The sequence below is a fragment of the Palaemon carinicauda genome, chromosome 11 (assembly GCF_036898095.1).
Source record: "Palaemon carinicauda isolate YSFRI2023 chromosome 11, ASM3689809v2, whole genome shotgun sequence".
NCBI lineage: Eukaryota > Metazoa > Arthropoda > Malacostraca > Decapoda > Palaemonidae > Palaemon > Palaemon carinicauda.
Genome location: NC_090735.1, coordinates 2,063,388 through 2,080,887, shown reverse-complemented (window position 1 = coordinate 2,080,887; position 17,500 = coordinate 2,063,388). Strand labels below are relative to the sequence as shown.

The following is a 17,500-nucleotide window of genomic DNA, read 5'->3' as shown; positions in this document are numbered from 1 at the left end:
GCTAAGCTACAACCCTAGTTGGAAAAGCTGGATGCTATAAACCCAGGGGCTCCAACAGGGAAAATAGCTCAGTGAGGAAAGGAAACAAAAAAAAAATATTTTAAGAAGAGCAACAACATTAGAATAAATATCTCCTATGTAACCTATAAAAACTTTAACAAAACAAGAGGGAGGGAATTAAGAAAGAATAGTGTGCCCGAATGCACAATCAAGCAAGAGAACTCTAACCCAAGACAGTGGAAGACCATGGTACAGAGGCTATGGCACTACCCAAGATTAGAGAACAATGGTTTGATTTTGTAGTGTCCTCCTAGAAGAGCTGATAAGATATTTTCCTTACCTGCTGCGTCGATATCATTATCGTAATCGTGAGTAGAGAAGGACCTTCCATTGTGGATCTTGAGTTCATCTCGGGCTGTGCTGTCGTCAGCGGAATACTCATCGATGCTTAGTCTATAGTGGTTGTCTTCATTGCCTACCCTAAAGGAGAGGGATACGATTTATTTATCTCAATGAAATTCATAATCTTAATTATTGGTAAAAGTTTATAGCCTTCATATGAGAATTGTTTTTAAGAGTAACACTATTCATAAAATATCTACATGAGAGAAATTCATAATGCTAATCTATTGGTAAAAGTTTATAGCCTATAAATGATAATTGTTATTAAGAATAACACTATTCATGAAATATCTGTATGACAGAAATTCATAATTCTAATTATTGGTAAAAGATTATAGTCTATGAATGAGAATTGTTTTTAAGAGTAATGCTACACTTAAAAAAAAAAAAAAAAAAAAAAAACCGTAATTCTAATCGGAAATTCTCCGTAAAAATATACTGTTCTCAGTCGTATTTCAGTAAAATATGAAAGACCGTAATTTTACCCTACTTTGTTATTACCTTTTACGGGTTGGTGACCGTAATATCAATCCTTTACGTCATTATATCCGTTTTTAAAACGGCAAATGCCTGGCAATATTTATTCCAGGATTTTTTTACCATTGTTTACGGCAAATATTTAACATTGTATTCATAAAATATCTACATAACAGAAATTCATAATTCTAATTATTGCTAAAAGTTTATAGCCTACAAATGAGAATTGCTTTTCAAAAGTTTAAAATGTAAGTCAAATGAGTCCCACGAAGAAGAGGACAGGTGTGAGTATGTCTACGTATTTTATGTAAAGTTGAGTGAAACAAAATAGCATCAGGAGTGGAGTCTACGTTCCTTGTCATGTCGAATTCGATACAGTAAAGTATTCTGATTCAATCATGAATTATAAGCAATACTGATTTGACTAATTTGAGAAGTTAATTCACGGTAGCTGTATTAACATACTTGCATATATACTTGACTACAATTAACAAAAATGTTTATCCATAAATTCAAGACTACACTGTTAAAAATTTGCTGTAAAAAAACTGTAAAAATTCTGGATTAAATGTTGCCAGGCATTTACCGTTTTAAAAACGGATAATTTAACGTTTAGGAGTGATATTACGGTCACAAACCCGTAAAAGGTAATAATAAAGTACTGTAAAATAACGGACGCCTGTAGTTTACTGAAATACGGCTGAGAACAGTATAATTATACGGAGAATTTCCGATTAGAATTACAGTTTTTTTTAAGTGTACTCAAAACTAAAGTGTTACAAAATTCCGATAAAATTTGAAAGCCTCATCAGGAATTATTCATAAACATCAAGTATAAATGAAAAAGAAGATGAAGGGTGACCACAGAATAGATAAATAGAGCTAGTTCTTTTCTGTGAAATTACTAACATGAATAAATTCCAGATGGCGGTCTGCTTCGTATCATTCCAATCTGTGAAGACCACTCGAAGCTTATGGGGCACCTCTCTCGTGAGTCTGTGCAGCACCTCGTTTCCTGTAACGAGCGAGAATTAGACAAAAAAAAAAAAAAAAAAAAAAAAAAAAAAAAAAAAAAAAAAACAGCTGAATCTTTGCTCAGCAAGCCTCTATAACGTTTAAAATGCTTCCAGGAGGCCCAAGGCACTGGCAGTTCTTTACTCAGACTCAACAATGTTTACAACGCTTCCTGAAGGCTCAAGTCAGTGGTAGTTCTTATCTCAGTCAGCCTCTATAACATTTAAAATGCTTCCAGGAGGCCCAAGGCACTGGCAGTTCTTTACTCAGACTCAACAATGTTTACAACGCTTCCTGAAGGCTCAAGTCAGTGGTAGTTCTTATCTCAGTCAGCCTCTATAACATTTAAAATGCTTCCAGGAGGCCCAAGGCACTGGCAGTTCTTTACTCAGACTCAACAATGTTTACAACGCTTCCTGAAGGCTCAAGTCAGTGGTAGTTCTTATCTCAGTCAGCCTCTATAACATTTAAAATGCTTCCAGGAGGCCCAAGGCACTGGCAGTTCTTTACTCAGACTCAACAATGTTTACAACGCTTCCTGAAGGCTCAAGTCAGTGGTAGTTCTTATCTCAGTCAGCCTCTATAACATTTAAAATGCTTCCAGGAGGCCCAAGGCACTGGCAGTTCTTTACTCAGACTCAACAATGTTTACAACGCTTCCTGAAGGCTCAAGTCAGTGGTAGTTCTTATCTCAGTCAGCCTCTATAACATTTAAAATGCTTCCAGGAGGCCCAAGGCACTGGCAGTTCTTTACTCAGACTCAACAATGTTTACAACGCTTCCTGAAGGCTCAAGTCAGTGGTAGTTCTTATCTCAGTCAGCCTCTATAACATTTAAAATGCTTCCAGGAGGCCCAAGGCACTGGCAGTTCTTTACTCAGACTCAACAATGTTTACAACGCTTCCTGAAGGCTCAAGTCAGTGGTAGTTCTTATCTCAGTCAGCCTCTATAACATTTAAAATGCTTCCAGGAGGCCCAAGGCACTGGCAGTTCTTTACTCAGACTCAACAATGTTTACAACGCTTCCTGAAGGCTCAAGTCAGTGGTAGTTCTTATCTCAGTCAGCCTCTATAACATTTAAAATGCTTCCAGGAGGCCCAAGGCACTGGCAGTTCTTTACTCAGACTCAACAATGTTTACAACGCTTCCTGAAGGCTCAAGTCAGTGGTAGTTCTTATCTCAGTCAGCCTCTATAACATTTAAAATGCTTCCAGGAGGCCCAAGGCACTGGCAGTTCTTTACTCAGACTCAACAATGTTTACAACGCTTCCTGAAGGCTCAAGTCAGTGGTAGTTCTTATCTCAGTCAGCCTCTATAACATTTAAAATGCTTCCAGGAGGCCCAAGGCACTGGCAGTTCTTTACTCAGACTCAACAATGTTTACAACGCTTCCTGAAGGCTCAAGTCAGTGGTAGTTCTTATCTCAGTCAGCCTCTATAACATTTAAAATGCTTCCAGGAGGCCCAAGGCACTGGCAGTTCTTTACTCAGACTCAACAATGTTTACAACGCTTCCTGAAGGCTCAAGTCAGTGGTAGTTCTTATCTCAGTCAGCCTCTATAACATTTAAAATGCTTCCAGGAGGCCCAAGGCACTGGCAGTTCTTTACTCAGACTCAACAATGTTTACAACGCTTCCTGAAGGCTCAAGTCAGTGGTAGTTCTTATCTCAGTCAGCCTCTATAACATTTAAAATGCTTCCAGGAGGCCCAAGGCACTGGCAGTTCTTTACTCAGACTCAACAATGTTTACAACGCTTCCTGAAGGCTCAAGTCAGTGGTAGTTCTTATCTCAGTCAGCCTCTATAACATTTAAAATGCTTCCAGGAGGCCCAAGGCACTGGCAGTTCTTTACTCAGACTCAACAATGTTTACAACGCTTCCTGAAGGCTCAAGTCAGTGGTAGTTCTTATCTCAGTCAGCCTCTATAACATTTAAAATGCTTCCAGGAGGCCCAAGGCACTGGCAGTTCTTTACTCAGACTCAACAATGTTTACAACGCTTCCTGAAGGCTCAAGTCAGTGGTAGTTCTTATCTCAGTCAGCCTCTATAACATTTAAAATGCTTCCAGGAGGCCCAAGGCACTGGCAGTTCTTTACTCAGACTCAACAATGTTTACAACGCTTCCTGAAGGCTCAAATCAGTGGTAGTTGTTATCTCAGTCAGCCTCTATAACGTTTAAAACGTTTCCAGAAGGCCCAAGGCACTGGCAGTTCTTTACTCAGACTCAACAATGTTTACAACGCTTCCTGAAGGCTCAAATCAGTGGTAGTTCTTATCTCAGTCAGCCTCTATAACGTTTAAAACGTTTCCAGAAGGCCCAAGGCACTGGCAGTTCTTTACTCAGACTCAACAATGTTTACAACGCTTCCTGAAGGCTCAAATCAGTGGTAGTTGTTATCTCAGTCAGCCTCTATAACGTTTAAAACGTTTCCAGAAGGCCCAAGGCACTGGCAGTTCTTTACTCAGACTCAACAATGTTTACAACGCTTCCTGAAGGCTCAAATCAGTGGTAGTTCTTATCTCAGTCAGCCTCTATAACGTTTAAAACGTTTCCAGAAGGCCCAAGGCACTGGCAGTTCTTTACTCAGACAAACTCAACAACCTTTACAACGCTTTCACTGGCTAAAAAAAGTCTCTGGATAATTAGGCAGAGACTCATCTCAGCTTAGTTGTGTCCTAATTGATTGATTGGTTGATTTGGCATCCTGACATTGAAGGACATTGCCACCTAAAACGTTTGTTATAAATAAATAATAAAAGGATATCCAATTTAAAACCCATTAAAGCGAAATGAGATTTATATCAAATTGTTTAACAGAACAATATTTCCCCAAAGTTTGAGCCTCAGGAGTTTCAGTGATTCAACAATTATTATTATTATGATTATTACTATTATTATTATTATTATTATTATTATTATTATTATTATTATTATTATTATTATTATTATTATTATTATTATTACATGCTAAGTTGGAAAAGCAAGATACTATAAGCCCGAGGGCTTCAACAAGGAAAAATAGCCCAGTAAAAAAAGGAAACAAGGAAATATATAAACTAAAAGAGAAGTAATTAGCAATCAAAATATAGTATCTTAAGAACAGTAACAATATTAAATTAGATCTTTCATATATAAACTATCAAAAATAAAAAAAAAATAAAATAAAAAAAAAGAGGAGGAGAAATAAGACAGAACAGCGTGCCCGAGTGAATTTGATTAGGAAGATCATTCCACAATATGGTCATAGTTGGAATGAAATTTCTATTATACTGTGTAGTTTTGAGCTTTATGAAAGAAAAGACAAAATGGAATAACTACAGTATATTCCTTATGTTACATGGTGGATGATATGACTCAAGAAAATATGAAAGGAAAGGATAGTCAGAATAATGAAAAATCTTAATCAATCTGGCAATCAGAAGATAGTTGAAGCAGGGGTACCATGCGGTAGCGTTAATGTAATTATTATTTTTTTTGGGGGGTGTGTATGTGTGTGTGATTTATTTAGCGCTTCATGATAACTATATTATATTTTAAAATTAATTAAATTATTATTTCTTAAGATAAAAGAAGAAAAACTCTACTGATACACATTCTGAAACTAATATTTTGAAGAATATTTCAATGCTGGTGTACGAATCGGTTGGCAGCCCTTTGTTTACATTTGCGGCGGCGAGCGTGTCAAGTTTGAACGTCTTCGGAACTTCCTGTGTTTTTTTTAAAGTTTAGTGGCTATTTTAGAAAATGTTAATACTCGAGATGATATCGAGCAGTGATAGTGAGTTTGCTGATGATCTTCAACCCACCACATCAAGTGGCACTAGCCTAAATATAAGGATTTTCTATCGTAAAACAGGGCAAGCTGTAAGTACTAAAAATAACATACTATGCGATGTGTAAGTTTATGTATTCAAATTCAAATTCCGAGTCCGATACTGCTGACAGTGACATTGATCCAGATTACAAGTTGCCTAGTGAAAGTGCTTAGGGAAGTGACAACACATCAGCAAGTGTTGTGAACGAGAACATCTAAGTTGACAGCTCAAGTTGGTAGTAGGAAAGTATACAAATGGTAAAGCCAACGCTTGATGAAGACAGTGTTCAGTGTGATGCTGTAGCATGATGCATTCTGGCGTAGCCTACAAAGTTTGTAGGAAAGGGTTTGCAGCAGTGCATGGTGTCAGTAGGGATATAAAGGATGGAGTATATTGCTAAGAAGAAGAAGAAGGCTGCTCCTACTGCCACTCAGGAGTGCCAGGTGATGGGCGTCGTAAACTTTTCACCAGCTCTTCACTTCGCGGCCGAACGTTATGTGTGACTATTCTTCTTTTGTAAGCTGTTTTATTATTATTATTATTATTATTATTATTATTATTATTATTATTATTATTATTATTATTATTATTATTATTATTGATTCTTTGAATGTTAGTTTCAATATCACTGATTGATTTTATTATTATCAATATTATTTTTTTGTTTGTGTCCGTATAATGTATACAATAAGAGTAACGGTACCATACTTTTTTGCCAACTTTAGCAGTGTTGATCATCTATCTGGCGATCAATCATGTGCAAATCAATTGATCAATCACAGGTGTGATTGACGCTTGCTAAATCACTGCTGTGATCTAAGTTTCCAAAATAGTTAAAAAATAAATCTTGAAAAATAAGGGCGTAGCTATTTTGTAAATTATCAATCAATCAATCAATCATGTGGTCTATTTTCTTTCATCAATATCATTATATTGTTGGCGTCATGGCATTTCCAAAAAGTCAAACCACAGGAAAATATCTTGTAAAAAAAAAAACCGCAGATGACGAATGATAATGTTCAAACAACCAACATGGAGTAATTCATAAAATTGTCAACAGATGGCAGTTTCAAAACTATTGTATTATTTCAGTTCTTTCTTATCACATATTTTGAAAATACACATGCCGTGTGTGTGTGTGTGTGTGTGTGTGTGTGTGTGTGTGTGTGATCAGCACCAAGCCCCCTCTCCACCTAAGCTAAGACCAACGAGGGCAAGGCAATGGCTGTTGATGACTCAAGAGGTAAACCTATAGGCTTCCCCCAAAAACCCCCATCCGTAGCTCACAAGGATGGTGAGGTTGTAGAAACTATAAGGAACTATCGAGTTTGAGCGGGACTCGAACCCCAATCCGGCAGATGTAAGGCATGGACGTTTCCAATAGGCCACCACAACCCTTATAGGCTATCAAGGTATCAACCCTTTTAGCCATGGGACATTTCTGGTATAAGACATCTCTCAGGTCTCCCCGGAGAGTACCATCCTGTTCGTAATACTAGGTATGCAGTTAATTCTAATAGTCGGGCCTTCTCCATCATGAGGCTCAATACTACACAGTATTCAAGAAGTTTTATTCCAGCTGTGACCAAGCAAATGTTTTTATGTTGAACAGGCTGACATAAGTCTTTTTAAAGTTTACATATGAAAGATCTGTTTTTATGTTGTTACTGCTCTTAAAGTATTTTACTTTAATTATTCATTACTTCTCATGTAGTTTCTATATTCCCTATCCTTACTGGGCTATTTTGTCTAAGTTGGAACCCTTGTACTTATAGCATCCTGCTTTTCCAACTAGGGTCGTAGCTTAGCTGATAATAATAACAATGACGCTACCATTTTACATATGTTTACATTACCTATCCAGAACTCTTCATCGATCTCTCCAAACCCTTCCTTATAATTCTGCCAAGTGGTGTTGAAGTTGATAGGATTGGCTGTTGGTTTTCTGGCCAAGATGATCGTCCACCCTCCCCCTTGTTCGCGCTGCTCGCATCTCACCAACCTTGGAGGCAAACCTGGTGGTTTAATCTGAAGAAAAATCGTTAGAATTACGAAGTGATGCTGCTATGTTTCAAGCGGAGATCATTCGGTCTTTGATTAAGTTTCTATAAACATCCTATATTGATAGTGCAGGGCAATGTCATTTTTTTCATTATGGTTTATACTTTAAGGATAGTGATGCATTGGTAGCATTCTCCAATGTTAAGAATATATTTTTACCAGTGCAAGATCTACCAGATCCTTTCATGATAGATATGAAATAATGATAATAATAATAATAACTATTATTGTTATTATTATTAATATTATTATTATTAGATTGGCTAACACAATTTTCATAATGTATTAATGCACATTCAATAGATGCCACCTCTGATAATTAGACCTTCACAATAATAAAACATTCATCGCAATTAACAATGAAACACAACATTATACCAAAATCCCCCTGGAAGCAAACGACCAGAACGAAATAAAACCAACCATGGTCGTAGAGGTCCAGCTTCCTCTGTCCTTCGCAGCACTGCAGTCCTCGGGCAGGGAATAAGCCAGCAGGGAGCTGAGAGAAGCCAGGGCATCCTTCAGGTTAGCCACTTCGCCTCTGAGGATTTCTTGAGATTCGTGGAAGTTCCTTATGTCTGAATGGAGCGCTGCCTTCTCTTCACATCTCCCTCTTCTGGTACAGGCTGTCTGTGACGTATACAAAGGTTAGGTACTGGGTGTCTGTGACATATACAAAGGTTAGGTACTATCTGTCTGTGACGTATACAAAGGTTAGGTACTGGGTGTCTGTGACATATACAAAGGTTAGGTACTATCTGTCTGTGACGTATACAAAGTTTAGGTACTAGCTGTCTATGACGTATACAAAGGTTAGGTACTGGGTGTCTGTGACGTATACAAAGGTTAGGTACTATCTGTCTGTGACGTATACAAAGTTTAGGTACTAGCTGTCTATGACGTATACAAAGGTTAGGTACTGGGTGTCTGTGACGTATACAAAGTTTAGGTATTAGCTGTCTGTGACATATACAAAGGTTAGGTACTGTCTATCTGTGACGTATACAAAGGTTAGGTACTGTCTGTCTGTGACGTATACAAAGGCTAGGTACTAGCTGTCTGTGACGTATACAAAGTTTAGGTACTATCTGTCTGTGACGTATACAAAGGTTAGGTACTAGCTGTCTGTGACGTATACAAAGTTTAGGTACTATCTGTCTGTGACGTATACAAAGGTTAGGTACCAGCTGTCTGTGACGTATACAAAGTTTAGGTACTAGCTGTCTGTGACATATACAAAGGTTAGGTACTGTGTCTGTGACGTATACAAAGGTTAGGTACTAGCTGTCTGTGACATATACAAAGGTTAGGTACTAGCTGTCTGTGACATACACAAAGTTTAGGTACTAGCTGTCTGTGACATATACAAAGGTTAGGTACCGTCTGTCTGTGACGTATACAAAGGTTAGGTACTAGCTGTCTGTGACATATACAAAGGTTAGGTACTATCTGTCTGTGACGTATACAAAGGTTAGGTATTAGCTGTCTGTGACGTATACAAAGTTTAGGTACTAGCTGTCTGTAACATATACAAAGGTTAGGTACTGTCTGTCTGTGACGTATACAAAGGTTAGGTACTATCTGTCTGTGACATATACAGAGGTTAGGTACTAGCTGTCTGTGACATATACAAGGGTTAGGTACTAGCTGTCTGTGACGTATACAAAGGTTAGGTACTATCTGTCTGTGACGTATACAAAGGTTAGGTACTAGCTGTCTGTGACGTATACAAAGTTTAGGTAATTGCTGTCTGTGACATATACAAAGGTTAGATACTGTCTGTCTGTGATGTCTACAAAGGTTAGGCACTAGCTGTCTGTGACATATACAAAGGTTAGGTACTGTCTGTCTGTGACGTATACAAAGGTTAGGTACTAGCTGTCTGTGACATATACAAAGGTTAGGTACTGTCTGTCTGTGACGTATACAAAGGTTAGGTACTAGCTGTCTGTGACGTATACAAAGGTTAGGTACTAGCTGTCTGTGACATATACAAAGGTTAGGTACTAGCTGTCTGTGATACATACAAAGATCAGTTATGATTAGAGCATTAAATTTTGATGGTGATAAAAAATATGAGGAGAATCAGTACGAATAGAATAGCTATTTTCTAACATCTCAATTTGTATCTTACAAGCTCTTCAGTATGCGGATTAACGTTATACTAATATAACTTTTCCTTCTTCCATTAACGTGTTAATTCTCCATTTTGTATGGGGGTAAGCACGGTTGCCTCCTTTTAAGGGAATTTGCTTTGGGTTTGGGGTAGACCGTAGTCCCGATGGGCTGCCCTGCCTGACATCGCTTAGACCCCGATAGCGTATGTACATGTGCTGTACTAGTCACCAAAGTCCTTCCTCCTAGCAGCGAGGAGTCTTGGTGCGGTTAGGTAGATAGTTCGAGACGTGTGAGGAATCTGTTATGGTTTTAGGTGTTTGAGTTGCCTTGTTAATAACCTTTCCTCGCGCTCACTCATTTTCTACTTAACATATCCCATCAAATTACACAATTATAATTTCACAAATTCACTAAATTTAACCGAGTTTATTTCCTCTCCTCAAACATACAGTTGTCCTTTAGTTTGAACAATTCCATCTTAATTCCTATTAGGTATAATTCTCCCATTATCTTCCATTTCAGATCTTCAAAATATTCATTCCATTGACGCATGTTTGAAGTGATGTTCGAACGTGTAAACGGGGTATTTGGTTGACGAACACGCTCGGGGCTTCATTGTCCACAAACCTTATGCATTTGCGATTGACTCCACCTCTTCGAACGGTTTGAAAAGCAGGCTCGAACCGTTTGACTATGTAAACCCTGCTGAAGAGTTTCTCTCGATTGGCTGCCTTAATTCTAGTTCCCATTTGCTCATTAATCGTTCTTTGATTCCTTCATTCCATCGGGCATAATTTTCTCTCTAAAGCTCTTAAAATCCCCAATATTTTACTGTATCCTAATATTCGTCTATTTCAATTTGTTCTTGGCAACCATCTTCACTCTCTCTCTCTCTCTCTCTCTCTCTCTCTCTCTCTCTCTCTCTCTCTCTCTCTCTCTCTCTCTCTCTCTCTCTGTTATCCCTGTGAACATGTGTTTGCGTATATTTATACCGTTTCATTATACTCAATTTACATAAAAAATTTAATAAAATGTAAAAAGGATGTCATTGATAGTAGATATTAGAGAGAGCGCATCAGGCAACCGACCCCTTAATGTAGGGATAACAGTGGGATAGAAGAAGGGATATATATATATATATATATATATATATATATATATATATATATATATATATATACATATATATATACAGTGTATATATATATATATTTATATTTATATATATACATATATATGTATATATATATAAATGTAAATATATATATATATATATATATATATATATATATATATATATATATTTATATTCATATATATACTTATATATGTGTATATATATATATATATATATATATATATATATATATGTGTGTGTGTGTGTGTGTGTGTGTGTGTGTGTGTGTGTGTGTGTGTATTTTCAAAATTTATTACGTCTGATTTGAATAGTTCTGACATTAATCTCTTTTTATAGTTTATATTATTATTGTTATTATTATTATTATTATTATTATTATTATTATTATTATTATTATTATTGCAAGCTAAGCTATAACCCTAGTTGGAAAAGCAGTATGCTATAAGGGCAAGGGCTCCAACAGGGAAAATAACCCAGGAAGGAAAGATAACTAGGAAATGAATAAACTAACAGAGCTGTAATAAACAAATAAAATAAAGTATTTTAGGAACAGTAACAATATCAAATTAGATCTTTCATATTATATAAACTATAAAAAACTTAAAAAAAAATAAGACGACGAGAAATAATATCTATTTTAATGTTTTTTCTATTCTTTAATTTTAATTGTTCATTACTCCTCATATAGTTTATTTATTTCCTTATTTCCTTTCCTCTTTGCAATATTTTCCCTGTTGGAGCCCTTGAGCTTATAGCATCTTCCTTTTCCAACTGGGGTTATAGCTTAGCTAATAATAATGATAATAGTATTAATAATAATAATAGTAATAATAATAATAATAATAACTAGAGGGCCGCTCAGTAGAGCGCAGACCTCCCCTGCGGCAGCTTATTTCTCGGCCTTTTACTTGACCGTGACCTTGACCTTTGACCTTCACCTTCCAAAATGTGATAATTTCCAGTTTTTTACATTACAATTAATCCCTGCAAGTTTCATTACTTCATGATTAGAATTGTGGCCAGGAGGCTGTTCACAAACAAACATACAAACAGGGGATAAAACGTAACCTCCATCCAACTTCGTTGGCGGAGGTAATAGAATTTTGAAATTGGGCATAAAAAGATAACCATAAAAACTCTTTATTGGACTTACCTGAATAATAAAATCGCCAAGCAGATAGAATAATAATCCCACGAAGACATTTTGAAATTCCATCTTTTGCTTTTCAGAGACTTGTATATCTCTATATATCTTTTTTGTAAAGAATCTTATTACAGACAACGAGTTTTCAATGAATGTTTCTATGTGTGTGACCATGAAAATGATCTAAAATATCTAAAATATCTAAGACTAGTTCTGCAGGATAGATCTTTGGTGCACTGTCTTTCATTGCCTGCTAAAACTTTATTGTTTTAGATGCCTAACAATCTGTAAATTCAAAAGAAAAGCCAATATTCTTTGACAATGGAGAAAAAAATATTCACATAAATTTCTTTATCATCGAACATATTTTAAATATTTTATTTTTTATTGTTTGTAATGTGTAGAGATTTGAGCAATTTGTACTCTTTTTTTATTTATCATGTTAAGTGTTCTTTTATGAAAAGAAATCTATATAGAGATGATATATACTGCATATATATATATATATATATATATATATATATATATATATATATATATGTATGTATGTATGTATATATATATATTTATATATATATATATATATATATATATATATATATATATATATATATATATATATATGTGTGTGTGTGTGTGTGTGTGTGTGTGCAGCATATAATATATATATATATATATATATATATATATATATATATATATATATATAAATAAATATATGTATATATATATATATATATATATATATATATATATATATATATATATTATACAATATATATATGCATAAAATTTCTTTATATCATCATCGATAAATAGAGAGAGAGAGAGAGAGAGAGAGAGAGAGAGAGAGAGAGAGAGAGAGAGAGAGAGAGAGAGAGAGAGAGTTAAACTCTTAGTACACGAAGGTCTTTAACCTCAGATGATCTTTCCAAGCCATCAGTCATATCCGTACATTAAAACTCCTCTTGGAAAAGATTGAATTATCAATTCTGATTTACAAAGCCAAAATTTTGACTCAAATATTTCTCTTATGTTTTTAATCTTATATTTCATATATCTTAATTATACTGTTATTCAGCCGATTAAAATATTGTTTATCTAATATACACAACGGTTGGAAATAAGCTAATAATGTTTCCTTTCCTCGCTTGGCTATTTTCCCTATTGGGGCCCCTGGGCTTATAGCATCCTGCTTTTCCAATTAGGGTTGTAGCTTAGCAAGTAATAATAATAATGATAATTAAATGCAAAGGAGTAAACAAAGGAAAAGTCCGATATTTCAACGGAAACGGATCCTTGAGGACGAGATGACTTCAGATTACCGACGAAAAATTATCAAAATTATTTGTGGTCCATCTCCTGAGTCACGGGATATGACGTAGAAGCTTCTGTAGGCTTAAAGGGCGCTCATGAGTGGCAGAGGCTAGGGACAGTGCCGTAGAGACTGACCTTATATGATCAGCTCCCAAGGGCCCCTCTCCTCCAAAGTTAGGGCCAGGGAGGGCCAGGCTGTGGCTGCTGGTGACGTGGCAGATTGTTTGTATAATAATTGTGATAAATAGAAAAAAAAACTTCGTGAATTAAGAGCAATATATAATATATATGTAAGGTTGTGTACTGTTTTGCGTGTGTTAGAGTTTGTGTGTATGGTAATGATAATAATAATAATAAGCAATATAGATGTATATATATATATATATATATATATATATATATATGTATATATATATATATATATATATATATATATATATATATATATATGTCTATACATATGTGTGTGTATGGATGTAGATATATATATATATATATATATATATATATATATATATATATATATATATATATATATATATATATATATATGCACACACACACACACACACACACACATATATATATATATATATATATATATATATATATATATATATATATATATATATATATATATATATATATAGTATATATGTACATATACATTTATGTGTGTATATAAATTGGATGTAAAGGTAGGTATATATATATATATATATATATATATATATATATATATATATATATATATATATATATATATATATGTGTGTGTGTGTGTGTGTGTGTTTATATGTATGTATGTGTTTATTTTATGCATATGTATAAAGAAAGAGAGTGTATGACCATTGCACCAGCACATTCAAATAATCGCTCTGTCTTCGACCTCAGAGTACATGGGGAAATCCTTTCGGACATAAGTCCTCCTTAACCTTTGATCCTTTTATGTAAGCGGTCAATCATGATCTCATTTTTCTAAAAAATGTTCAAGGTCCCGTTTTTTGCCTCTTTATTTTTATCTATCAGAGAAATATTAATTTTTTGCCTTTGTCTATTTCACGGTTTTGGGACGTAGTTCATTGGTACTTTGTTTAAACTATAGCCTATTGACTGTTACTGTATGGACATGAATCGTGGTATGACAATGGAACAATCTCCAACAGATTTAGTATATTTGAGAACAATGTCCTCAGAAGAATATTGGGGATTAGATGGCAGGACAGGATTATAAATGAAACTATAAGAGAGATTACTCGAGTGCCATGTGTGGATGAGATCATGGTGAGGGGTAGATGGAGAGGGTTTGGGCGTGCCCTTTGCACTCCCCAAGGGAGATTGGTTCACTAAAATTTCAACTGGGCTCCACAAGCCACTAGAAGAGTTGGAAGACCAAGGCCTACATGGCTGAGAACTGAAGCGTGAAGTAGGAAATGATGAGGGGAGAAGTATTGAAATAAAAGCTCAAGATAGAGGCGACTGGCGAAGTCTAGTCGAGGCCCTTTGCGTCAATAGGTGTGGGAAGAGATGATCATGATGATGATGATGTGATTCGTGTTAGCAGCTCTGTAATATAGTCTAGTAAACTTTATATAGATACACATTATGTTCGTTATCCACAAAAACCAACTTCACACTCATGCTCCTTTTCTATGTAAGCAATTTGCCAGCATCAAATAGGCATAAGTTACCGACGAACGACACTACACTACACAAAAAATGTCCTGAAAGGTTAAAGTCTGTCCTATAAGAAGTTCTCGACACCTTTTTCAAGATCTTTTCCATAGCGAACGCACCTCGATCCACGCGACCTCGCCACCAACTGCAACAGTGCCTCTTGGAGTCCCGTGCTCTTGGAGGGAGAGTGCCAAGCCGTCACCATCTCCGGGTAGTGACACTGATAGAGGCACCGGATGTACTTATCCAGCTTGAACTGAACATGTCCCTAGGACTCATATTATCTGACGTGAACAAAAGCAATGTTATTTTCTGTATCAACGGGGAGGCGAATTTCAAAGTCGCTGAGCGTAGGAACCCTGGTCTTATCAAAAATCTGTTTTCATGTTGTTACTGTTCTTAAAATAGTTTATTTTAATTGTTCATTACATCTCTTGTGGTTTATTTATTTCCTTGTTTCCTTTCCTCACTGGATTTTTTTTCTCTGTGAGAGACCTTGGGCTTATAGCATCTTGCTTTTCATAATAATAATAATAATAATAATTATTATTATTATTATTATTATTATTATTATTATTATTATTACGAGCTAAGCTACAACCCTAGTTTGAAAAGCAGGATTCTATAAGTCCAATGACTCTAGTCGTGAAAAATAGCCCAGTGAGGAAAGGAAACAAGGAAATAAATAAACTACAAGTTAAGTAATAAAGAATCAAAATAAAATATTAACAGAAACAACATTAAATTACATCTTTCAAATGTAAATTAAAAAAACTTAAAAAGAATCAAGAAGAGAAATAAGATAGAATAGTGTGCCCGAGGGTACCCTCAAGCAAGAGAACTCTACCCCAAGACAGTGGAAGCCCATGGTACAGAGGCTACGGCACTGCCCAAGACTATTCTCATTTTTTTTTAATGAGGCGCATTTGCACCGACTCGCAGCGGTGCCCTTTTAGCTCGGAAAAGTTCCCTGCTCTCTGATTGGTTAGAATTATCTCGTCCAACCAATCAGCGATCAGGAAACCTTTCCGAGCGAAAAGGGGACCCCTGCGAGTCGGTGCAAATCTGCCTCACTAAAAAGAATTGACTATACAGAACAATGGTTTGATTTTGGAGTAAAAAAAAATACTTTTTAGAATTTAAGCTTGTGTTTATTAATGTTGCATTCATCTTGCTTTTCATCTTGATCTGTGATAGTTGTCGATAAGATTTTCAACCAGCAACGTTGGCAAAGCAATTGAGAATCCAGCGAGCATCACAAGAAACACTCCGATGAAATGTCTCGTCTTAAGGACCACCTCATTGCTTTCCTGAAGAAAAAAAAGAAGATAAACAGTCATGTTTCATTCTCTTTTTTATGGTTTATATATGAAAGTTCTGTTTTAATGTTGTTACTGTTCTTGAATTTTTTTATTTTGTCCATTACTTCTCATATAGTTTATCTATTTTCTTATTTCCTTTCCTCGCTAGGCTATTTTTCAGTGTTGGAACCCTTGGGCTTATAGCATCCTGCTTTTCCAACTAGGGCTGTAGCTTGGCTAATAACAAAAACAACAACAACAATAATGATAATGATAATAAAAATAATAATGATAATAATAATAATAATAATAAAATTAGTAATAATAATAATAATAATAATAATAATAATAATAATAATAATAATAATAATAATAATAATAATAATAATAATCGTCAGACTATTCCGCATTAAATGAAATAGACAAAAAAATCCTTATACAAAAGAATACAGCGAACAGTAGTTATCCAAGGGTTGAATAAAAGGTAAAAAATATCACTCACTATCGTAACAGTTTAGGTTTCTACGAAAAAAAAATCGACACGACGCTGGTTGAAGAGCGTCTGCTTAAGACTTTGTGAAGTTACTACTATGAATTGCCAAACCCGAAGAATGCTATTTTCCCTATTGGAGCCCTTGGGCTTATAGCATTCTTTGGGTTTGCAATTCAAATTGGAATTGCTCAGTTATTATTATTATTATTATTATTATTATTATTATTATTATTATTATTATTATTATTATTATTATTAGCTAAGCTACAACCCTAGTTGGAAAATCAAGATACTATAAGCCCAAGGGTTCCAACAGGGAAAAATAGCCTAGTGGGGAATGGAAATAAGGAAATAAATAAACGTTATAAGAAGTAATGAACAGTTAAAATATATTTTCAAAACATTAACATTCAAATAGATATTTCATAAATAAACTATAAAAAGAGACTTATGTCCCCCTGTTCAACATGAAAACATTTCCTGCGTGATTGAACTTTTGAAGTTCTACTGATTGAACTACCCAATTAGGAAGATAATTCCAC

The 17,500-nt window shown here is 35.1% G+C and overlaps 2 protein-coding genes across 2 annotated transcripts in view; both read right to left on the bottom strand.

Annotated features, from left to right (window-relative positions):
• The window catches only part of LOC137649554 (angiopoietin-related protein 7-like), a 15,770-nt gene extending 384 nt beyond the window's left edge, over nucleotides 1-15,386 (bottom strand). The window contains exons 1-6 of the mRNA XM_068382539.1: nucleotides 15,284-15,386; nucleotides 12,180-12,455; nucleotides 8,194-8,400; nucleotides 7,566-7,737; nucleotides 1,789-1,894; nucleotides 341-480 (exon numbers count right to left, since the gene is read on the bottom strand). Coding sequence (XP_068238640.1) covers nucleotides 341-480; nucleotides 1,789-1,894; nucleotides 7,566-7,737; nucleotides 8,194-8,400; nucleotides 12,180-12,344 — 790 coding nt within the window. The 5' untranslated portion in view covers nucleotides 12,345-12,455; nucleotides 15,284-15,386. The remainder of the gene's footprint in view (nucleotides 1-340; nucleotides 481-1,788; nucleotides 1,895-7,565; nucleotides 7,738-8,193; nucleotides 8,401-12,179; nucleotides 12,456-15,283) is intronic.
• A 956-nt stretch (nucleotides 15,387-16,342) lies between these two features.
• Nucleotides 16,343-17,500, bottom strand: part of LOC137649874 (glutamate receptor ionotropic, delta-2-like) — an 11,362-nt gene continuing 10,204 nt past the window's right edge. Inside the window, exon 9 of the mRNA XM_068382816.1 lies at nucleotides 16,343-16,474. Coding sequence (XP_068238917.1) covers nucleotides 16,343-16,474 — 132 coding nt within the window. The remainder of the gene's footprint in view (nucleotides 16,475-17,500) is intronic.